The sequence below is a fragment of the Mesoplodon bidens genome (assembly GCF_964165515.1).
Source record: "Mesoplodon bidens genome assembly, chromosome: 6".
Lineage (NCBI taxonomy): Eukaryota > Metazoa > Chordata > Mammalia > Artiodactyla > Ziphiidae > Mesoplodon > Mesoplodon bidens.
In genome coordinates, this window is record NC_138162.1 from 58,791,048 (window position 1) to 58,815,971 (window position 24,924).

At 38.1% G+C, this 24,924-nt stretch overlaps 1 protein-coding gene across 3 annotated transcripts in view; it reads left to right on the forward strand.

Moving 5' to 3' along the window:
• Window positions 1-9,214: 9,214 nt before the first annotated feature.
• MLLT3 (MLLT3 super elongation complex subunit) overlaps window positions 9,215-24,924 on the forward strand; it is a 253,030-nt gene continuing 237,320 nt past the window's right edge. For 2 of the 3 annotated variants that reach the window (XM_081236798.1, XM_081236800.1), the window contains exons 1-2: window positions 9,215-9,462; window positions 10,828-11,008. In XM_081236798.1, coding sequence (XP_081092924.1) covers window positions 9,451-9,462; window positions 10,828-11,008 — 193 coding nt within the window. In that variant the 5' untranslated portion in view covers window positions 9,215-9,450. Of the gene's footprint in view, window positions 9,463-9,793; window positions 9,910-10,827; window positions 11,009-24,924 lie in introns of those variants that run through there. The other variant, XM_081236799.1, reaches the window with a different exon arrangement.

Consider the following 24,924-nt stretch of genomic DNA (forward strand, 5'->3'; position numbering starts at 1 on the left):
TCCCATACATTTTGTTTTGTGGTTTAGTATGGATTATTTTTTTTCTTAAAGTGATTTGGATTTATCTTGTTTATGTGTTCTTTATTTTGGAGGGTTTTTTTTTCTCCACTTATTTCTCTCAATGTCTTTCTCTGCCCCTGACTGACATTTTAGGGAATGAGTGGTGACTTTGTGCACTCTCTCTCAAGTTTGGAACGGAAACACACAGCTCTCCACCTTGTTCCTATTTTGTCTACTCTTACCCCATTCCTCTCTCTGGTACATGGTTGGCAAAAAAAAATCCCCATAAGGATCCTGGCCCTAAAAATGAGAGCCTGAAGAGTAATTTATTAATCTGTTATTCGTTCAGAACAGCTGGCCAGTCTTTAGACATTGCATTGCCTGTTCTGGATCAAGAAAAGGTCCTATTCCTGATTCTGAGAAGTGCTAACCTGACAGGTGTCAGAGGTAGGTGACCTTTAAAGAAAATATTAACTGGGAACAAAAGCATTAGATGGTTTCTAAATGAGCCAAGGCTACTCATCCAGCTGCCCTTGAGCAGTAAAAAAGGAAAGTCAGTGCATTAAACACCGGGTCAGTGATAAAAGCCATGAAAAAAAAATCTTTCTAAGTTAGGCAATGCTGATATTGGCAGTCCTTGAATGCTATTAAACGCACACACACACACTTCTTTTTGAGAAATGCTTAATGGAGCACAATTAAGCAGTCTGTAGAATTGAATGACCTTTAAATTGCTGTAATCTCGTGAGGGAAACCTTTCACATACAGCATCTACTTTTGAAAGAACATTCACATGAAAATATTGTCACTAATTCAGCAGGGCATGCCAGACCCATGTCCTGTGTCTTGCTCCCTTTTGGAGCCCTTCTTTGCCAGAAAAGCTGAGATCACTAAAGATGCTGACCTCAAACATATCAGTCAACCAAAAGCCATCGCACTTTTATAATTCAAAAACAAATTTGGTGATGAGCAGAAAGGGGAGATTATAAAGCCTCAAAGGGCCAAAAAAAAATTCTGACCTTCTATCTTTTCTTTCAAACAAAATCCTTTAGATTATAATATTTTCTCTCCTCATTTTCCCTATTTTTGTTGTTAAGCATTTTTTTTTTTTTTTAGAAAACAAAAAGACATGCTGTTGAAAAACCATATACTGAACTGTGAACTCAGAAATTAGTTTTGAATCTTGAGGATCATTTTCCCCCTAAAACTTATATTTTGAAAAAAAAAATCTACAGGAAAGGTAGTACAATGATCACCTCAATTCATTTGCGTTCTCTCTTGCTCTCAATTTATAACTATGTATAACTTTATGGATTTATTTATTATTTTGATTGATCTACTTGAGAGTAAGTTATAAGTTACAGACATCACAACACTTTCCTAAACACTTCAGCATGTATTTCCTAAGAACTAGGAGAGTCTTCTATATAGCCACAAAGCCTTTAGCACATCCACTTAACTTAACCTTGATACCATATATATAGTACATATTCAAATTTCCCCAATTGTTCCAGGAATTTCCTGTCTGTTTTATTGTTTGTGTTAGTTTTTGGATCTAGAATCTAGTTAACTATTAAGTATTGTATTTAGTTGTCACGTTTTTTTAGTTGACTTTAGTCTGGAATATTTCCTCACTTTTTTTTTTAAGGCGAGAAGTCAGTTATGATACTGATTTTTGAAGAATCCAGGCTAGTTACCTTGTAAAGTGTCTCACATGACCTGGATTTGTCTGATTGCTTCCTCACAGTTAGATGCAAACACTTTGGGCAGGAATACAACACGGGTGATGCTACATGATTTTCATTGCATCATATCAAGAGGCATATGATGTCAGCTCATCTCATTATTGGTGATGTTAAGTCTGATCACTTGGTTAAATGATGTCCAGCAGATTTCTCCATTGTAAAGACTCTTTTCTCCCTTTGTAATTAATATGTAATATGTGGAATGACGCAATGAGCCATTGTATCATTGTGAATAATATTGTCTCCAAAAATCTTTCATTCTATACGTTCAATACATATTGGTGAGCCTTGACTAAGTCTATTACTGCGTTGGTTGCTGCAAAATAATGATTTTTCAAACTCTATCATTCCTTTTACGTATATTAATTAGCTAGTATTTTTCTATAAGGAGACGCTTTTCTTTTTACCTGCTCGTTAATTTTTTTTAAGTACCATTACAGATGCATAGATTCTTTTTGAGACTCAAATTGTCCCAAATTGATTAACTGGAGCCCTTAGAAATGAAATTTTGATTTGGAAGTACTCTCAGTACTTGTTTGTGACCTTAGTAAATAATTCCAACCTCCCTTTCCTTCTTTCTTTCTTTCTTTCTTTCTTTCTTTCTTTCTTTCTTTCTTTCTTTCTTTCTTTCTTTCCTTCCTTCCTTCTTTCCTTCCTTTCTTTCTTTCTTAAGGATTACTGCCAATGTCATGGCTAAATCTTTTTTCTTTCTTAAATAGAGATGTAAATGAATAACAAGGGTTTATTGTTAAGTGCTTAATAACATCTTTTATTTTTTGTAACAACCTGTCAGCTCTAAGGCAATAATTATGAAATGACTTGAAATAAATAATGGTGTTAAAGGAATCCTATGCTTGTATCCTGAGTTTTCAAAGGACCAAGAACAGTGGCTGACCTTCAATGGACAGCCAATAAAAGTTAATTGAATGCACTGAATTAATAATAAAACCAAAATGTCAAAGTCATGAAGCAGAAGCCAAAAGATTGAAATAATATATATTAAGGTCTAATTGTATAGAAATAAGTAAACTTCTTTTCTATTCACAAGTGACTTTTATCTCCTTGTTAAAACTTGAAATTTCCCCCAAATTGCTACCAGTACAGTTCAGAAGATAGTCCTTCCCAGAGAAAGACAAATACTGTATGTTATCACTTACATGTGGAATCCAAAGAATAGAACAAATGAATGAATATAACAAAACAGAAACAGACTCACATACAGAAAACAAACTAGGGGTTACCAGTAAGGGGAGGAATGGGGAGGGGCAAGATAGGGGTAGGGGATTATAAAGTGCAGACTACTATATAAAAACAAGAATATATTGCATAGTACAGGAAATATAGCCAATATTTTATAATAACTTTAATTGTAGTATAACCTATGAAAACATTGAATCACTATGTTGTACACCTGAAACCAATATAATATTGTAAGTCAACTATACTTTAATTAAAAAAAAATCATCCTTCCCTAACTTTCCCTTATTTGATTTCGTGAAGAATACATAATAAAACTATGTAATTAGTAATAGCCTCTAGGAGTTCTTTTAATTCAGCACACTGGTAAATGAATATTCCTTCTTTCTTATCAATTTGTGTTGCTTCCTAGATCAATAGTTTTTTGCCAGATCACTCCATCTCTGGGATAACAAATTGCTTATAAAAATTAGAAAGTGGGGTCCAAAAGAGGCATGTGGACTAATACACAAGCTTTTCTGTGAGAAAAGCTCTGAATGGAAATTGACAAATTAGATGCAGTCATGCACATTTTGTATAATTAAAAAAAAACCTGACTCTAACGTAAATTTACATTAAAAAAACCCCACACATAAATTGTGTCATTGTAGATTATCTACAAAGTGGATAATATGCTCATGGATCATTCAGAGCTGACTGTAAATAGTTTAACTCAACCAGGATACTTGATCCTATCAGAAAATAGTAAATCACTCACTTCTTAGAGGCTTAGTATTATTTTCAAACCACTCTCAAACCATTTAATACATGGAAGGGAGTAATTTCTTCTTCCTAAATTTCTCTGGCAGTTTTAATTGAAGTTTGACCTGTCAACATTAGTTCATAGGCCCAATATGTTATTTTTTCATTTTTACCAAATAAGGCAAAATATAATTTATGATTTTAGGATAAAGTGATTATTTTAACTCTCCATTCTTAATGTGTGAATGGGAGAGGTGAAATCATATATAAAAAGAGAATTTACACTGGAAATCAAGGAGGTCCAATCATTATCTTAAGAAAGATAGGAAATTGTACAGTAGCCTTTGAAGAGATGCCAGAGATACATAAAGATAGAGCAAAATGATCTACTTTTTAGATAGACTGTTTTATAGCACACAGTTTCAATTTACCATGTATTTTACCTATAAATATTTCACTGGGATTCTTGTATATATTAGGAAGACATTTTCAATCATACTATATCAACTGACCTCCAATATTTATCTTGTTTCGTATTGTTGGTCTTATATAACATCCTTGATTAATTTTCAGGCCTTGAGGTGATATTTATTAAATTAGGGATGCAGCCCACTAAATTAATAAATTATTATTGTGGAGGCATTCTTGTCTTCTGAATGTATAAGTGCACTGCTTAAATTACTCTCAGGGAATAATTTACACATGAAGAGGCTCTGGTGGTTAAAAAAGCTTTATGTATTTCTTATCTCTGGAAATAGTCTTGGACTAGGTGCTTAATTGGGTATCAAAGCAATTGTTTTTTCAAAGTGGTAATGTTTTGTACTATTCGGTGGTTCCCAATACACTATCCTAGAACTGTGAATTAAATATAATGTTAAAAAATAACATTTTGAACCAAAAATTTCCATAAGAAACAGAGATTCTGTCTCAAATGAGAAAATACGCTCATGATCCTGAAAAGGCTTAGTAAGCTTTCTTTCATTGTGAGATTTCTTTTTTTTCTTAAAATAGCTGCAATAAAGTGAACATGGAAAACACTTCAGATCAAGGAAAAAGAAATTAGACCTTGGCTGCTGTTGCAAAAAAGATATTACTCCCCTCCCACCTTATTTTAAGTATTAAAAGGTAGAATTGAGGACAATGCCCCTGGGCTTCTAATCTTGTGCCACTCTTTTTCTTGTCCTTGGGCTGTTCGTGTCAAATTTGTATGCTGCTTGCTTATGTGTGACACACATCTCTATCCCAAATGTAGGCATTATAAAATTTTAAAAAAGATGTGGTTTTGGTAAAACATTTCCCTTGGGTCATAAGCTCTGTGACAGCAGGAACCCTGTCATTCTTATATTCTTAGAGATTAATTCTGTGCCTGGCACATGGAATAGGAGAAATATCATTTTGGTGAATGAATGTATGGGTGAAATACACAGAAAAAGTGCACTATTATGGAAAAAAATCCTTAATTATTCTGAGTCTAATATTTGCAAGATGTTTGGTTATGTCTGTCCCATTATCTGTTTTTTTCCCCTGCATATTCTTCCTTTTCCCCCAAAATCCAGACAGCAAAGAATGAGCAATGGTTAATTTTAATTGATTTGATTATTTGAGTTTGTACATCAGTAATCTATCACAAGTAAGTAAAATTCTATTGAGAAGCAACCACTGCTCCTTGACACCCTAATGACTCTTTAAAGGAGCTATATTGTGCTAGAAACATCCAAACTGGCCTCAACTTCTAACTAAACAAACCAATTGCAAATAAAAGGACTGGAGCCAAAATGACGGTGTACGGCAGTGGCAATGGTGGTGGCAGTGCTTAGGAGTTAATATCCATCCCAGACACCGTCTTCTTTTATTCTTCATCAAACATTTTATTTGATATGATGGTGTCAATTGCTTTTCTTTTCTGCTCCTCAAAACTAACCCTATGGTGCTTCACACTGTGCTAAGTACTACAGTATGAATTTTGGTAAGATAATTGCTTTTTGTATAAATAAATGGTTTTATCCTCATCACTTCCATTTAATTTCTTTTTTTTTTTGTATTTAGAACTGAAAAAATTTGTCTCAAATTTTATTTGCAAACTCCTTTTTATAATTAAAAAAAAATACTTTCTATAATTACATTGTCAAGTACCCAAAAAATTGTTTCACATTTGTACCTCACTTAAAGTGCAAGGATCTTCAGATGTGCTGGGTACATAATTAATCTGGTGTTATTTCTGTTTTGAATCCTTTTAATTAATAGACAGCTTGTTAGAATAGGCTATAAATAATATATCAAAAGACTGGCATAAATTCCTTTGCCCAAAAGTTGAATCTACATTATTCATGGTTGTGTTATCTTTCCTTTTTTCCCCCTCCTTGTCCTTTTGTTGCAAAGAGGTCACGTAAGGACGTCCGTGGAAGGGCTCCGTGCGCCATCTACTGACGAAATCTATATTTCCACTGTCTGGAGAAAGAAAAGAATTACACCTCCGGTTTTTAAAGCAGTCTCTGAGAAAGGAGGAATAATGGCAAAAGACCTTCTCTGACTCTCTGGCTTATTGGTGACTCCCGTAATAAATCCAAATTCAGCAAATACATAATTCAGAAAGGAGACATCAGTCCCTCAGCGCGAGTACGAGTTATAGAGAGAATCCCAAGACATCCCAGTTGGCATTGGAAGAAGTTAGCCAAACCCTGAAGTCAACTCAAACGAAGAATGGATTGTTTTTTTTCACCTGTGTGCTAAGCTAGACTCGCTGCCTAATGGTTGCCACTTTATAAGAAACGGCTTTATTTTTTTTTTAATTTTTATTGGAGTAGAGTTGATTTACAATGTGTTAGTTTCCTGTACAGCAAAGTGAATCAGTTATACGTATACATATATCTGCTCTTTTTTAGATTCTTTTCCCTTATAGGTCATTACAGAGTACTGAGTAGAGTTCCCTTTGCTATACAGTAGGTCCTTATTAGTTATCTATTTTATATATAGTAGTGTGTATACGTCAATCCCAATCTCCCAATTTATCCCTCCCCCCTGCTTTCCCCCCTGGTAATAAGTCAGAGAAAGACAAATATCATATGGTACCGCTTATATGTGGAAACTCATTTGCTTTTCAGCAGTCACTTTCAATGTCTTGCCTGAAAGGAGGGTGTCCCGTAGGAATGGTAAGCCACATGGCAGGTCTTTTCAGGGAGGGGGCTTTATCTGGCACCCCTAAATCATGGCATACAGGAAGCTCCTACTTTATTCTTCCCCGCACAAGACCATGTAAGATGGTAAGAATGCAGTGGAAAAGGGGGAATTTTCCAGGTTTAATTCAGAAGGAACAAAGCACAGGTGGCCCCAGAGCAGGGACCCTTCCAGCCCCACCCCATCATGATACACTTCACCAGCTTGGGCAGAAACAGGAAGTAGGTGAGGGCAACACAGAGCCCTGTGAATGTGACCAGGGCACCAAAGAAATGGCTTTATTAATGGCACATCCAGATAATCATCAGTTTCCTATCTTATTATTCCAAAGGACTTCTCTCCAGTTTGATTATTTTATTTAAAAATTAAATAATGCATAGCAAGTAGTTCCATCCTTCACGTAGATCCTAACACATAGTTCGTCAATGTGTATGTAAACTTAGTCCTTATACACACAGACACAACTACACGTACACCTACAAGATGACACGCATCAATGTACATGTGGGTCAGTTGCGAAATCTAAGCTCTTGGACTTGGATTAAAATGTTTCTATCTTCAACTGTTCTCTCCATTATATACTAAATCCAGTAAAAGGGTGGGAGGAATTGGAGTCCACAGGTAAAAGAAGCTTTCTTGGTTGTAGGTGGGAGGGAGAGAGCAGAGTATCAGTTTTAGGGCTTCAAACCACTTGAATCGGAGGCTTGCACTGGAAATTAAAATTGGCCCGAAGCGGTCCGATGTGATGTGGGTTATCTTCGCGTAAGCAGCTGGGAGAACTGACAAATTAACGTCGAGGATCCCGGATGCCCCAGCTAACCTCCTTCCCCCTATATCTCTCTCTTTAATCCAAGGGCCCAGACAACTTGCTTTCGTGGTTTGAAGAAAGACAAAACGAAAAGAAGCAAGAAAGTTGAGCCAAAAAATAAAAGAGAGGCAAGTAAAGAGGGAAGGCAGGGAGAAGAGAATGAAGCCAAGAGAAAGATTCAGAAAGAAGTTGGGAGGTAGGAAAAAGGGGAGAAAAGGAAGAAGATAAAGAGAGCAAAAAAGGAATGAGGGCAAAGAAGATGCAAGGATCCTTCTTTAACGAACCGAAGTTACACACATATTTCACTTTCAAATCAGTTGTCTAGATCTTATCCGTTTCCTTTCTAAAGGTTGTCTGTGTTGCTAAGGAAAGCTAGTCAGTACTCCTACCCCGCCCCACGCGTGGCTGCGCTGTTCTGTCCCCGGCCACCGAGACCAAGTACAACCCGAGTGGAAACCTTTGCAGGAGCGCGACTCTGGGAACACTCCTGCGACTGGTTATCACCAGGGAGCCTAACAGGATTAATACCCAGAGATGGATTACGTTGGCTGTCACCAATACGCCTAAAGATTATAATCCAATTTATGCACATTACAGCCAGTGTTAACTTTATCTGCTATTTTAAGACTCCCAGTTGCCCCGCGCGTCCTTAGAGGACAATTTGCCACGTTCTTATGCAACCCAGCAGGCTGTCTGGAGTGGGAGCTTCCCCAAGAAAACTCCCAGCTTGGTCCCCGAGGATCTGCACCCAGCACTCCCAGGTATCTCGCTTTCACCTGGGCACCGCTTTGTGGTGCATCCCAGCCGGGGATTACCAACACGGGAGGCGTTCCCTGGGAAGGAACTAGCCTTCTAGTTTCTCTCTCTTGTTCATTTCATTTTAAAATTTTCGGTGGCGGTGGCAGTGGCAGAAGGGCGGGGGTGAGTGGATGGGGAAGGGGGCCAGGGAATTGTTGCCGGTTATAACCGTCTCAGCGACTGCTTTTAGATGCTTGTTTGTAAGGGTGGCATTTCTCTCGCTCTGTCTTTAAATAAGTTTGTTTGGGTGTGAGTTCTTGCCTTTTCAGCACAAAACCATAAAAAGACGTGGTGGAAAGTGAAAGAAAGCCCCCTCCCTCCCCCGAGCGTGCTAACTAACGCCAAAGACTTGATTTAACACCCCTTCTCCGGAGGCTGGGGGCTCTAGGCAGTGGCTACATTCCAGCAGTTTTAATCCGTTTTTTATTGTAGGGCGAGAGGAGTTTACACAGGGTCTGGGATGGCTCCCCAGCTGGCCGCTCTCCCTACTCCAGCGCCCCTTCCCCGCCCTTCTCCCTACTTCCCCCCACCCCCCAGCAGGAACCTGTTACTTTAAGCGAGGCGTTCCAGTGTGGCGGTGCGGGCTGCCGGGGTTTCGGGTGGGTGGCCGGTGATTGGCTCTTTCGAGCTCCCCCTGGCTCGCTCGCTCGGCCTCCCCGCCCGCTCCGCCCCGCCCGCGCGCCCTCCCTCCGCCCCGTGAGGCTCGGAGCCCCGGTGTCAGGCGCCACGGCGCATGCTCCGGAATCTCATCCTCTGGCCCTGGAGCTGCTGCTGCTGCTGCTGCTTTTGCTTTTGGGGCTGAGTTTAATAAGCGAGCGAGCGAGCGAGCAAGCGAACGCGGGGGGAAAAAGGCAGAGAATGTCCGCCATCTACCCTCCGCTCCTGGGCGCGCTCTCATTCATAGCAGCCTCTTCATGAATTACAGCTGAGGGGGACGGGGGAGGGGGGTACCACACAACACCCCAGCAAACCTCCGGGCCCCCAGGCATGGCTAGCTCGGTAAGTACATGCAAAAATAATAATAAAAGACCCCCCACCCCCCGCCTTTCCTCCCTCGCCCTGCGCCGCCGCCGCCGCAGCCCAGACAGCGCCAGCGCTCCGCGGTTCCAATTAGAGAAAGGTTGGTACGGCTTGCAGGGAGCTGCTGCCTCTCCCTCAGCCTCCGCTCCCCTCCCTCCCTCCCCCCCCCCGGCGCGCGCACACACACACACACATACACACTCACACACTAACACACACTCGCCCCTCCACCCCCCGCGCCTCCCTCCTCGCCTCTCTGCAATCGCAAGAAGCGCACTCTCGCTCACACGCGCGCACTCACACACACACTCACACACGGTGGAAGGAGGCGAATAATAACTCAGCCATATTTCAGCTGCCGCCGCCGCCGGGAGCCGCGGGCACAGTCCGGGGACGCGGCGAGCAGCCTCGCCGGCCGCTACGATGGTGCGTTCTTCGCGGCGCGCGAGTGTGAGCCGGAGTGTGCGGGCTGACAGCGGCGGGGCCGCACGCAACTTTGCCCCCGCGCCGGGCTGTGCGCAGTCGGGGCTCAGCGGCTGTCCGTCCGCCGCCCTGCCTTTCTGAATTTCATTTTTGGGGGGAGGTACTTTGGGGCCACTTTGGCTCTTGGAAGTGTGTTGCGGGGGCTCTCTTAGGCTGGCCTCGCCTATCGCGTGGGGCTTTTCGCTGGGGGGGGTGCGGGGTGCCTTAAGTTATGGACGCCTCGGCGTGTTTTCCTGCGGGCGTGTGTGTGTGCGTGCGTGTGTGTGTGTGACGACGTCTCACTTTTGTTGTGCACGAACCCCGTGGTAAGAGCACGGGAGTTTGTGCCCATCGGCGGAGGCTGCCTGTAGTTTCCATTCCGCCTGGCACAGCGCTCCACACGCACGCACACACACACGTACACAAAGACTTCTCGGCGTGTGCCTGTCGCCGCGGCACTTTCGGGGTGGGGGCTCGCCAGAACCCCCCTCGGGGGTCCCAGTTACCTCCCCTCCCACGCCGGGCAACCGCCCGGGCATCGCCTCCTAATTGTCTCTAATTTGTTTCCGATGCATTCGTTGTCGTGCTTGTAGTGGATGAGCGTGCTCGCTCCTCTTTACCCCCCAACAACCGGACCCCCCTTCCCGATCGGGGGTAACATTCCGTTACAATCCCGGCGGGTGTGGATGCGGGCCCGGGGGCGTGTATTTGGGGGTGTGGGGTGTGCGCGCCCACGCGCGTGAAACGTGGATGCAGAGGGCACCGCCGTTTCCTTTTATGTGCGTTTCAAGAAGGAGGAAAAAAAATGTCAGGCGCAATGTTCAGTGTCGAACGGTCGCCTTCCTGTTGTTCACGGCTGTCTCTCCTCCCCCCTGCCCGCAGTGTGCCGTGCAGGTGAAGCTGGAGCTGGGGCACCGCGCCCAGGTGAGGAAAAAACCCACCGTGGAAGGCTTCACCCACGACTGGATGGTGTTCGTGCGCGGGCCGGAGCACAGTAACATACAGCACTTTGTGGAGAAAGTCGTCTTCCACTTGCACGAAAGCTTTCCTAGGCCAAAAAGAGGTAGGGCTCGAATACAAAAGGAGCTTGATAAAAAATGTCTTTGCTGGAGGAGGAAACAATCGCTTGGCCCGGGCGGTCCCCCTGCCCCTCTCCCCGCCCCCCGCGTCGCGCTCGCTGGCGTAGCTCGGGACCGGGGTGCGCGGCGCCGCGCTGGCCAGGTCCCCGCTCCCGCCCGCGCGCGCGCCACTTCGGCTCCGTGAAAGTCACCGCAGAGAAAGGACTGTCAGGTGTCGAGTGTTTATTCATCCCAAGCCAGTCCTCGTCGGTCTTCTGGGGTTAGCCGCGGGTTCTGCGGGGAAGGTGCAATTAGTTGTTGGGTTTGGAGGCGTGGGGAGCGGGGCTGGAGGGAATAAACAGCTTGCGCCTTTTTTTTTTTTTTAACCTGGAGAAATTGAGATTTACCTGTGTTGTTAGCAGAGGATGCATGGGATGTACTGATTGTTCCGTCTTGAGAAGTCGCCTGTCTTTAGGGTCTTCTCTGCCTTCCTCCTGTGTATGAGGCTTTAGGTACCAGTTGTCACAGACTTTTCTTTTTGTGGGTTAGCCACCCCGACCTCCCACCGTCAGGATTTTACGTTCGGTTGGGGGGGGGCACTTACTGGTCCCTAGCTCCCCGATGGTACTTGGTTGCTCATTCGATTTTGAGCAGCGTTCAGAAGTGTCTGCCCCATGTGATCTGCAGGGAAGAGAGTCCCTGCAGAGGTCGAAGCTAAGTTTCAGAGCAACGGTGTTGTCTTGCCTTCTGCTTCATTCCTTCCTCACCTTGGTTTTTAGCCTTGGTGTCTGGTTTGCATAATTCTGCTCAGCCTCTGCGGTCCCAAACATTTTCCATAAAGGACAATTTTGAAAAAAGAGGAACAGAGTGTTATTTTACAAGAAATTTAAAGAGGGTTTGAGAAATCTCCATTTCTGTTCCCTTCAGCCTCTGGAAAGCTACTGTCTGGTTGTTTTAGTTGGATTAGTGGAGGTAACAGTACAAATACAATAAGGTGCTTTGTTTGTGAGCAGGTTTATTTATCTAAGTTGACACAATGGTTAGTAGTTATCTTCCATTTGATCCGTAATCTTTATTGGCATCTAGAACTCCTGCAGTTTCTTAGCTTAACATCATAATAAATCCATTCTGCTTAGAGCTACGTAGAAATTATTGAACATTCAGGGGCTTGAATAAAGAAAGGAGAAATGCTCTGTGCCTTAGAGGTGGCAGAGGTTTATGTTAATGCTTATTTTTGTTTCCAGAGCTCTTGTAATGGGACTTAGGATTGTATGTTTTGCCTATAGTGGTTTGTTTTATAGCTGCTCTTGAAAACTCAAACAGTTGAATTTGATATGCTTTGCTGGATGGTTAATAAATGAATCCAGCATCTAAGAGAGGGGTAAGGATATGCATGGTCTATCGGAAATAACATTTAGATTTTGTTAGCATTTTATATCAGAATATAGCCAGAGATATTATACTTAAATTTTCCTCCGAACTGTAATAAGATGAGTATTGTCAAGTTTCTGTCATTATGTGAGGTTGGGTTTGATGCTTTTTGGAATCTCGCTTTCCCTTTTCCATGTGTCCATAGAGCCACAGCAGAGGAGTTTAAACAAAAGAAACCACCTTCTAAGATCCTTTGTACACACTGTTAGAAATACTTGCTGTTGTACATTTCAAGGTGAAATACCCTTAACAACAACAACAACAAAAGCAATATTTATTATATTAGGAAAACTAAGCCAGCTGGCCGAAGATGTAGCTCTTAAGATAACTTTGTTTAGGCACCTTAACAATCAACAAATTGACATTATGAAATTAAAGATGATCAACCTCTCCATATTTCACCACTGTTTGTCTGCTTCAATGCGTGTGTGTGTGTGTGTGTGTGTGTGTGGTGACGTTTCCTTTTATTTCCCACACTTAATGATTTTCTGTCCAGCCTGAGGGTACGTGAGAGTGCTGTCTGTACAGCCCACACCTGGGAGTTTTGTTGCTAGGTGTGGTAAGCGGCTTGATAACACTGATGTCTTCTCAGATGCCTCTAGTGAGAGATGTCTGCTTGTTGGTTGGGCTCTTCAATTTTTATTCTCAACTGTGGAGTTTCTTTATGTAGCCTATAAGCCATTGTTTCAAAATGTTTATTTTTGGATTTTTATTTGTATGTGTGCTTCCCATGATGTGACAAGTCCTGGGAAAAATGCCAGCTTACATAGCCCAGGAGAGACCTTGTCATACTGTAATTACACATGATTCAGATTGCAAGAGAAGGTTTCTCTGTTCATTGGGAATAGTTAGTTGTAAATTAAGGTAACACCAAACATGCCACTTAATCCTGGGACTTATTTTTTGGCTTATAAGGTCTTTCGAAATGATAAGAATAAATACAGAATAAGAATGCCAGGCATTTCTAAGTCTACTTCCATACTTGTTTAAGGTGTTATATTTTTGATATTATGGTCTATAAATAGGAGGATTGCAAATGGGAGAAACTGCAAAAATGGTTTTGTGAAAAATCTGAGTTACAAGAAATGCACATACTGTAAACTGTAAATGGCTATTAATAATGACAATTTAAATCACTTTCAGTATATATGGTAGTTGATAAACAGAAGTGGGCTTAGATCTGAGGATGAACTGCTCAAGCCACAAAAATGGATGAGTTCTTAGTTTCATAAATCTTTGGTTTGGAAAAGCGAATTGATTTTCAGGTTGATTTCCTTTATTTCACAGTAATATGAGAACTTGTAGAGGAGGAAATTACAGTAAGTTCAACTTGTTGCCCAGTGAGAATTATGTATACAGTTTCAGAATTGAGCTAATTGGACTTGAATTAATAAGGTTTTACTCTGTCCTAAAGACAGTTTCAATTTAAAACTACTAGCACAAAGTCCTAAAAGAAGATTTTGATGAAATAGTGAAGGCTGGAATAGCCATTAGCCATTACAGAATCGGCAGGTCAAACTATAATGCATTTTAAAACTATCTACTTGCAAAAAAAGACTATATTTTATTTATTAGTATCAAAGATTTATAATAGTCTGATATGACTGAAATGAAGTCATATTCAAAACATTTCATTTAAAATATTAATGTTTTCATTTTCAGCATGATGTGAATTTGAGTGAACTTTCTTTCCAATTATTGCCATCCTTACTATTGCAATCTGTTCCATTGACATTTATGATATGAAATCTGTTGCTTATTATTTTCTGTAAGCTAATTTGGCCACTGGTATGATTTGATAGCTTTTTATTTGTAGCCTTAGTTCTTTGAGTGGGCAGATAAAGCATGATAAATTTACACTTAAAACTTTCCTTTGATTTAAGTGTTTGAGCCCAGCTTTACTGTGTAGTTCTGATTTGTGTTAAATAGTTTTCCAAAATAATTTGAATAACTTTTTATCAGGGTATCTAAAATTTGAGGGGTTACTAGTTGAAAATATGATGTGCACCTGAAGTGTTTTCTCTCCTGAGGTATTTAAAAGGTTTATGGAAAAAACAAAGATGGGTGACTGTACTGACACATTCAGTGAGTCTTATGAGATTTGTGTAGAGTTCTGTATGGAATTAAGATGACCAGTGGGAACAGTTTTACAACTTGACATTTTGAAGCAACATAAAGTATAATTCACCAATTAAAAAGCTGAATTGCTGGAGGAAATCTCATGTGTGATTAGTGAGAATGTAAATTGGGCACGGACATTTTGGAGGGCATTTGGCAAAATCTGTTAAGATTTTAAATGTTTATACACATCGACCCAGCAATTTTAATTCTAGGTATTTTCTAACAGATACGGTGTCACAAATCCACAAAGTTACAGCATATTTTTTGTGACTCTATTTTGATAGCAAACATTTGGAAGCAAGCCATAGAAGGGACCTCAGTTGGGTACAGTTAGATCATGGTAATCTATTAAAAAAGAGGGTAAATCTATTTGTAGATAAAGAAAGATCTTCAAGAGATGGTAGGTGAAATAAGGCAAGTAGCTAAATCACTGTGATCCCATTTTAAAAATGTGTTTATACAGATAAAAAGTATGTGTGTGTATGTGTGTAAATAAATAAATTCTGCATGAATGCGCACCAAACTTTTACTAATAGTTTTCTTAAGTGGGTGCTATGGTATTGGTGGTGATGAGAAGTTTTTTTTGTAGTGTTTGATTTTTTTTAATAAATGTTAATTCTTTACATTTAAAGCATTCCAATGAGCACTTATTACTTTTTAAGATGAAAAAACAAGAGTAAAGGCCCAATATACGCTACAGCCTTTCAGAGAGGGATTACCATGTAGCTCTGTAAAAGTGACCTTGAATTGTCTTGGGTAGATATCGTTGCCCAGTGATAATTAGGGTTAGGAATTTCTATGTAAATTGTATCTATTAATATTGACTATATTCAAAATTAACCAGAAATAGTTTGAACAAATTACTTATTAATTTGTTTAAAGATAACAACCATCAACCTATTAGGTTAGCACATAAATACTATTTTAATGAAAAATTATTTTCTAAAACAAAAAGAGGAGTGAGAAGAGTGACATCATTTATTTTTGTGTGTGTGTGCAAATCTCTTTAACATTTTGCTTAATAGAAGACAACTGGGTCTGCTTATGTCTTTTATATTCAGTCTGTTGTGTTATCACACATCATGTAGCCTCTGGAAAACTCCACTGTACACTCAGGAGAGAATGAGAGTAAAAATGGCAAATAGTGTCTTAGAGTTGTTATGAAAATAGCTTTAATTTTGCCAGTTCCTGGAAAAGATTTTAGGCATCCTGGGGTCCCCAGACTTGTTCTCAGAGAACCTGTAATATAAAATATTCAACTTACAACCTGGCACAGATAAACTGCCCTGTTGTGTGGAAGCTAATTTTCTTTGTAACTATTATTATTGCTGCTAATAAAAATACTTGGGCTTCCCTGGTGGCGCAGTGGTTGAGAGTACGCCTGCCGATGCAGGGGCACGGGTTCGTGCCCCGGTCCGGGAAGATCCCACATGCCGCGGAGCGGCTGGACCCGTGAGCCATGGCCGCTGAGCCTGCGTGTTCGGAGCCTGTGCTCTGCAACGGGAGAGGCCACAGCGGTCAGAGGCCCGTGTACCGCAATATATATATATATATATATATATATCCATTTCCTGGAAAGAGAAAAGATAAATCTTCCAAGGTATTTGCATGGTTAAATTCCAGTGTAACAATTATCTAGTGATTTTTTTTCCTAAAAGGAAAATCCAAACTTGGTTTTACTGGCTATATTTTACAGTTAACATTACTGTCCATTTTATGGTGCAGAAGCCTTTTACATCTATTATTTTAGGTAACCCTCTGTAGAAGTACCTCTGGGAGGTAGATAGGGCAGGGGGATCCGTTGGTTTCATAATTTTTCTTTAAAGATTTTTTGTTCCTTCTCTTTGTTCTTTGAAGTTTCCTTCTAATGGGCTTCCATGGACCAACCTTAGCCCTTTAGCTCTTTTCCTGGTCATCTATTACAGATGATCCCCACTACTTAACACAGCTTTTACAGTTCTAAGATGTGGAGCTTTTTTTGTTTTTTATCTCTTAGTGACTTAAGTCTTCAAAAGAGAACTTGGATAGTTTAGATATTTGGGAATGGGGGGGAATTGTTAAACACAATTATAGCAATTATGTAATTAAGCAAGGACTCGATATGTTACTGAACTTACTGGACTTTAATCTTTATTGTCCAGACTTCAGGATATTTTTGATCTCTAAAACAATGTTTCACACTGTCCTAATGGAAATAATATAGAATTCTGTGGTTTTTTTCCCCTTGGTTTTTATACTTTCTTTTTGTTTTTATGTTTTCACTACTCAGTGAAGCAGCTAACATGTAGAAGGAGAGGTTCTCTTGTCTCAGTGATACAAATGAATATTCTTTTAAAACATTTTATTTTGTGTGTATGTGGCCAGAGTGTCTTTACTTCCTTCTTTTCCTCATAATGTATATTTTAATGCTTTAATCTTCTATTCTCTTGTATTTTGTGGTTCTCCTTATTCTTGTTTGTAGTGCTGTATTCACTTTCGGGAATATAATTTGTCTGAAAAGAGTTTTTGCATAAATAATTTCCCACTGATGATATTACAGGTAATTGACAAGTTTTTGTTATGTTATAGATCATAGAAATTGAGAAATTACATTGTACAATTCAGCTTTTATGAAGAATGCAAACATTAATTTTTTTACATGCAAATGAAAATTGTGTTTTCTAATTTATACATATGTGTTCACTGTAGAAAAACCAAACCATAGAAATATAAAGAAGGAGTTACCAGAAAATTCTTCATAGATAACCATAATTAATATTTTGGTAGGCTTCTTTTTATATTTATGTATACACACAAATATAAATTAACTTTAAATTAAGATTAATTCATTCCACAAGTGTTTTTTGGAGCTCCTATTATGTGTCTAGAATACTTCTAGGAGTTGGGGATGAAATACAGATGAGCATTCCTACCCTCGTGGTATGTGGTGGGATATCTTTTTAAAGCTGAATTTGATGGTATCACATTAAATATAGATTTATTTATTTGAACATTTATATTGTTCATAGTTTTAATTTGTTATGAATAATGCTATGATGAACATCCTTGATATTCATTTCAATGGTTTTTCCAATAATTTCCTTATATATATAGATTTTACATTTTGATATTCATTACCAAACTTCCCTTCAAAAAGATTGTACCAGTTTATACTTCCCTAGGAGTTGGGAGACTGCCCATTTCCCCACGTGGTTGCCAATACTGGGGATTAAAAGATTTTTTTTTTTAATCTTTGCCAATCTGCTGCATGAAATGATACCTCATTTTTATTTGCATTTATTTGATTAGTAATGCCACATAACTTTATGTGTTTATATATTTACCATTGCTGTTTGTGATATGCTTGTTTTGTGCCCTTTTTGTATTTCTGAAAAAAAAAAAGGCAGGGGGTGTATAGGAAAATACAAAGGGAAGAATGATAGAACAAACATTCAGATCCCCACTGCCAAGAATGAACAGATGTTTGCATTTTATCATGTTTGATTCCTTGTTGATTTTTAGGGAATCAAGTATTATAGATGTGGCTCAAGTGTTTAAATATTTCCCAACCTTTTCTTCCAACTCTTCAGCCTTTTTCCCATCTATTTATGTACATTTGCACATTTATATTGCTACAGGTAGTAGTATATTGTGTCTTAAAATCTTCATGAAAAGTATCATACTGGGTGAATCATTTTTTTCGACTGAGATATAACTCATATACCATAAAATTCACCCCTCTAAAATGTAAAATTCAGTGTTTTTTTAGTATATTCATAAGATTGTGCAACAATTACTGTTTAATTCCAGAACATTTCCTGGAGTAAATAATTTTGCATCTTGCTTTTCCCCCGTACTCAATATGTTTTTGAACCTTTTGCCATTTCATCTTTAGAGAGCCAACTCATTCCCTTTAATTTTTTCTGCTTAGTATTTTGTTGTAGAAGTATGTTCTGTGCTTACTCTTCTGTTCTTCTGTTAAGGACTATATAGGTCATTTTCTGTTCTGTGCAGTGAATATCTTTGTACTTGTTACCTTGTACAAATGAAAACGATTTTGGATATAGGCCTAGAATACCAGTTGTGTGTGTGTTTCCATTTGCATTAGACATTGTCAGATTGCTCCACAAAGTAGACGTGACAGTTCATACTCTGTCAGGGAATGAGTATCATTTTCTCCTCATCTTTGCCAATGTAGGATATTTTAAGATTTGTTATTTTTGATATTAGTTGAAATACGGTGTCTTTTTGTTTTCATTTGCACTTCTCTGCTTCCTAACGGGGTTAAACATTTTCTATATGTTTACTGACCATTTAGATTTCCTCTTTATGGACTTCTTTTTATATCCTTTGTCTTAAAAAAAAAAAGAAGAAGATTGGGAAGTTTGTCTTTTTCTTATCTGTGGGATGTTAATCCTTTGTTATTTGTGTGGAAAACATCTTGTCCCATTTTTGTTTCTGTTTCTTGTAGCCTAATGTATGGTATCTTTTTGTCATACATAAGTTTTTAATTTTGTCAGATTGATCTGTTTTATTTTGTTTTCCTGTCTGGTTTTGGGGTTTTGTTGAAGAATATAATTTGTGGGCATGGTAATGTGCTTAACCAATAGGCTTCATATGTGTAGGATACAGTGAAAGGACTGGGGGAGATGTAAATAACAGAAAGAGGAGGTCCCTGCCTTCAGTGTGCTTGTGTCTTTCAAAGCTGGAAAGGACACTTGAGATTCTTCATCTTTGTTTACCCTCTCATTTTACTTTTAATCGGAAGCCTAGAAATGTGAAGTGATCTTGCATGTAGACACAATGAGTCACAAGTATGCTGGTGCAAAGATAACTAGTAATAAATGGTGGTAAATGTTTACTTTTGAAACACTGAGTAATTATTCACTTATATTAGCAGACACATGTTCAGCCATAACTGCTTTTGTAGACATGATCTAGGACTTAATTAAGTGGTGGTAACCATGGTAGGTACTATTTAAAAGGAAGAGGTTCTCTAGCTACTTTCAGGCAAAATCAAATTCATTTTATGGATTAATTGAAGGTTTTCCTTTGAGATTAAATCATTAGGAAAAATTGTGACGGAATGGTAGGTGTTCCCTGATACGTTGTACCCCCTCCATCATAAGATTGCAGTTCCTTAAAGGATGCAAAACATTGTGTTAAGAAATAATGTTGCATGACCTAATCCTTTTAACTTAAGTGTGTTAAGTTTGTAGTGACTGAGGCCTGAAGAAGGCTTCAATTCCGTTTATCATGGAATTTCTAAAAAGATAAGGCTAGCATCTGGGTGTGATTTAGTTGGTATGTAGTAGTTAACAATTAACTTTTTGGATAAAATCAAGGCACCATCATTTTTTTATGAAAGAATATTATGGCTTATCTTGAACTTAATTCTGAGGGCCATTTATTTAAAATAATGTTCATAAGTGATTATAAAGATGATCAGTTGAATTTAATTAGTTACTACCCATGTTAGAAGATTGATATTCTCAGAGCCAAATAAATTTTAATATATTTAATTTTGCCAAACATGAATTTTTTTCTTTGTTCCTTTCCAGCAGAAATCATTAGTTGGTTATTTTCCCATCAATACCAGGCCAAATGTTATGTGCATGTATTGATTCTTAAAAGCAAAATATACATTAACAATTTCCTAAAATATTAATATAATAACAGTGGCCTAGACAGTAGAGAGATTTACTTTCTTCTTAATGTTTCTGGATATAAATTTAGTCTGCGTGATGCCTTTAATTTTTACAGATAGGTTTTATGCTCTCCTTCCCCTTTCCTCTCAGGGTGGTGCCGGGGAAGATTAACGTCAGATTATTCCAGGTGTCTATTTATTTTGGTAAGCATTTATAACATTTTGAGTGTTTAAAAACAAGGTTCATTGTAGACTTCATGTCATCCATACCTTTTACCCGAAATACTCCATTCATACGAGTTGCTGCATAATGAAAGCTTTCTTTGTGTTGAAGAAATATTCTTCTATTTTACAAAATGTTTTTTTTTCGTTTGAGTTCTCTCTTTGTTCCTATAATATAAGCAGCTGTTTTGTACTGACTGTTATTGAAAAACAGAGAGTCAGGCTATTGGGATTTGGTTGCTTTTAGTGGGATAGGTTATGCAAAATGTTGACATAGCTCCAGATTGTCTTATCAGAGATGCTTGTTTTATGACTTTTCCTACCTGTGCCCACAAGTAGCACAGAGCAGTGGGCAGCTACTTTCCTCATCGTATGGAGCACCAGGCACGCATTACATGTTTCAGCCAGTCCAGCACTCACCTCTCCTTGTGTATGTATCTATTGTTCCTGCTGTGTTGCATTAGAGTTACACATCCAAGGAGATGGGACATATAGTATCACTGTGGATAGTACTCATACCTTTCATCAATATAGTCTATAGACAGTAGACTTTTTGGGCAAAAGTATAACATCAAAGAGGATATCACAAGTCAGAAAGAGTTTGAGAATCCTGATTTAAGCATCCCCTTTTCTAAGTGATAAATTATTACTCTGTCTTCTGAAACTTATTTCTTCCGTACCTCTAATAACTGGCTTTGTATAAAGAGAACCACCACTTGAATTCAGCAGGAAACATTGTGTCCGCTAAGAATCACATTTTCTAGAATGGGTTTTAGCTTATTAGTTATAGGCAAAAATGAATTTTTCTCCTCTTCTATCTTTCCTCCCTTATTCTTTCTTACCTACTCCAAGTGCTTGTTTAAAAGCTGGACACAAATTTGAGTAACTTGGACAGGTCTATCATTTTTTTACTACTTAATCCATGAAATACAACTAGCCTTTTACCTTTAAAAATAGGAGTCAGATGTATTCCAGTAACTGGTACGAGCAGTATTTAGCAGTGCAGCAGGAAAGGCCCTGGCCTGGGAGGCAAAAGGGATGTGTTTGGACTGAGTAAGCTCTGTGTTTGGGCTTTTCCAGCTCTGAAGTATTATTTTTCCTTAGTTTTTAAAAAAGGATAAATTCTGAGTGTGTCATTGATCTAGTGTTTTTATAACGATGAAATAACTACCACTTATTACATATCAACTGTATATTGGTTGTCATGTTAGGCAATAGGCATGTGCTCATGTGTTTGCTCACTTTTCATAAACGTAGTAATTTGGAGAAGGATTTTTTGAAAAAAACAAAATGTTGATATGAACTTCAGTATATTGGAATTTTACCATTTAAATGGTGTGTGAACAGTGGAATGGGTAAAAGATTTGTTGAATATCAGAGAAATAGAAGATAACATGGGTAATTCACCAAGTAGGTGGTTAAGTTTTGGTTATGAAAAGTTACTTTCTGACTATATTGGTGCCATTTATATCAACAATCAACTACTTCTTATAGGCTGGAGCAGTCCAAGAACTCATGAGACTCTGTGTTTATTTGAAACTTCTTCTTCAAATGTGGCTCTTGACCAGGTCATTAGATCACTGTGTTTTTTTCTTGAAAGTTGACTGACTTTTTTTTTTTTTATTTCATGTAACATAAGCCAGACCTTGAAATTTTGTCACTTGTTTTGCTTTTTTGAAGTATCGTGTTTCAGATAACTATTAGTGTTTCTATTATCAATAGAATAATAACTGGGGACTTGGGCTTACATTATCATGTGAACAGGTTAGAAGAAAGTATGTCAAATCTTTGATCACTCAACATACTTGCAGGGTTTTCTGTTTAATAATTCAGATGCTTAATTGAAGTTGCCTTGAAAAGCAAGTACACTTTCAGTCTTTACTTGCAGCATGCTGCATAACTTTTAGGTTAAAGAAAAATAATTCTTGTTATCATTACAACTTGTTAAAGGGAATTGTCAAGTGACTGACTAGAGCCAAGGATTTCACTTATACAAAAATACTCAAATGCAAACATTTTAAAGAGAGCAGCAAATAAATGAGAATATACTTATGTTGTAAAGGCTACACAGTAGTTTATAGTTAATGCTACTTAATATCTTTCTGTGGAGTCTCTTTTTTTGATTTATCATGATCATTGATTTTAGTAGGATTCAGTCCATTTTCTTTATACCAGAATGTTCAGAGTTGTTCATCTTTACCCACATTTGGAGAATTGTATGACAGATAAAAATACATCAGTGAAAAGATGGGAAGAAAATACTTCGCACAGTGTTACAGAAGTTATCTCTGGGAGGTGGGATGTCAGGAAATTCTTGTCATCAGTAAAATTTGTTGGACTTTTCAAGCTTTCTTGAATGCTACATATTACTTATGTAAAAGTTAAACTAGATACTTAAATGTACATAAGGATGTATTTATAGTAAGCTTTTTAGTTTTTTAAAAACGTAATCTCATTTGGAACATAAACAGGAGTGTCTTCCCCAAGGAACATTTTCACATTTTGTTATTTGAAATTTAACCACCATGTCATTCTTAGTGTTTTCTTTTAATATTACTATGAATATATGCATAAATATTTCATAAGTTGATTGTAACCTTTAAAGAGAAGGATGTAAATCATGTTACCTTTCTTGACAATTAATGTTGTGTTAAGGTGTAAAATTAATCAGATTAACCTGACTTATATGTACATGACACAGAAAAAATTTTCTTTGTAACAGAAAGACAACTGTGTTTAATATTTCAGTACAGCATTCATTTTTGGAGTACTTAGGAATGTTTTGAGAAGTTTTGACCTTTCTTACCTATGGAGTTTTGATAAGTATAACTTTGTTGATTAATATGTTTATCTTGATGTGTAGTGGTAGAAAAATTTCCAGAGCCTACATCTGACTTTAAAAATTGTCTACAGGGTCTTCCCTGGTGGCGCAGTGGTTGGGAGTCCGCCTGCCGATGCAGGAGACACGGGTTCGTGGCCCAGTCTGGGAAGATTCCACATGCCGCGGAGCGGCTGGGCCCGTGAGCCATGGCCGCTGAGCCTGCGCGTCCGGAGCCTGTCAGTGAGAGGCCCGCGTACCGCAAAAAAAAAAAAAAAAAAAATTGTCTACAAATGAAAGGACTCTCATTATGTTTAGATATATGGTGATAGTGTTAGGAATAAATGGGGTCTATAGTTGGAAATAAAGATCCACTTCTAGCTTGTGAGTCTTTGTATATAATTTGGAAGTTAAACATTAAATTATGAGAAATAAAAAGTTAAAAAATAACTACCAAAACCAAGGCAAAAATAATGTTTGGGGCAGGGAAATAAGTAGTCCTTTTTAGATGGAGAATTGATGCATAATTGCATAAACACAAATAATATTTAGCATTAAAGTGGTTTCAATACTGTTTTATATATAGGCTGCAAAAATAACTGGAAGTTAAAACATGAAATTACATTTTAATTTTCATTTTTTTATATACAGTGCAGATAGATTGATATGAATATTCCTTAAACACAATTAAAAGAAATAATTTCTGCAAAATGAGGGAGTTAATTTTAGTTGTCTTAAAAGGTCTCTTTGCAATCTAAAGTTTATCTGATTAAGTACATTATATTATGATTAATGGGAAAACATCTGTCTTTATTTTAACATTAAGAAATAAGCATTACAAGTGTACTATGCTCAGATGCATAGCAAAACTATATGTCAAATAAAAACAAATCTGTTTTCCCTTTAGCATTAGATGCTTTTACAAAATTCATAAATTATAGTTAGCCAGATTAATTCTGCCTTAGAATATAAAATATAAAAATAGATGTTTGTAATCTGAGCATTTCTTTATTTGCTACTTGAATAAGGTTGCCACTTTAGTTCTGTTGGGTAGCATTTGGAATAACATTATATTTCATGGGCTTTAATTTAGTTCTGCTGATAAATTTTTACTTAACTATTTCTATTCCTTTTGAGAATGCTAAATGGCATTCATAGTCGCCTGGATTCCTTTCTTCAGGATTAAGGTGTGTATGAGAATGAGGAAAATATACTCTTCGGCACCTTGATTACAACTCACCATATTTGCTTGCTATTGTTCTTATTAAATTAACTTATGTAGATGTCTTAACTGCAGATATAGAAAATAAAGTAATTGTTTTAAAACCTGTTTTAAACGAATACTCAGGGGACCAAGCTGAAGACTTGAGAGTTTGAACAATACGAAGACTTGGTTAGAATATTGTAGATTGTTAGAGCTTCCCAATTTGGCACTAAATTAAATAAATATACTCATAGTATTTTATTATAGGACAGACAAAGCTGTGGTCGACTAAGATAATGTGTAACTGGCTCTTATTTGGAGCATAGAGAGTGGGAGCATATTTTGCAGTGAAAGGGGAACTAAAGGACAAGGTGTTCTCTACTTGTAAAGACCTCAGAGTTTTCTTTATGTTATTGGAGAAAGACATTATTTTTGCTTTGGCGTGCTTAAAACTAAAGGGCAAATGATCCAAAAGAATAATCTTGAAATTCAATAGCAA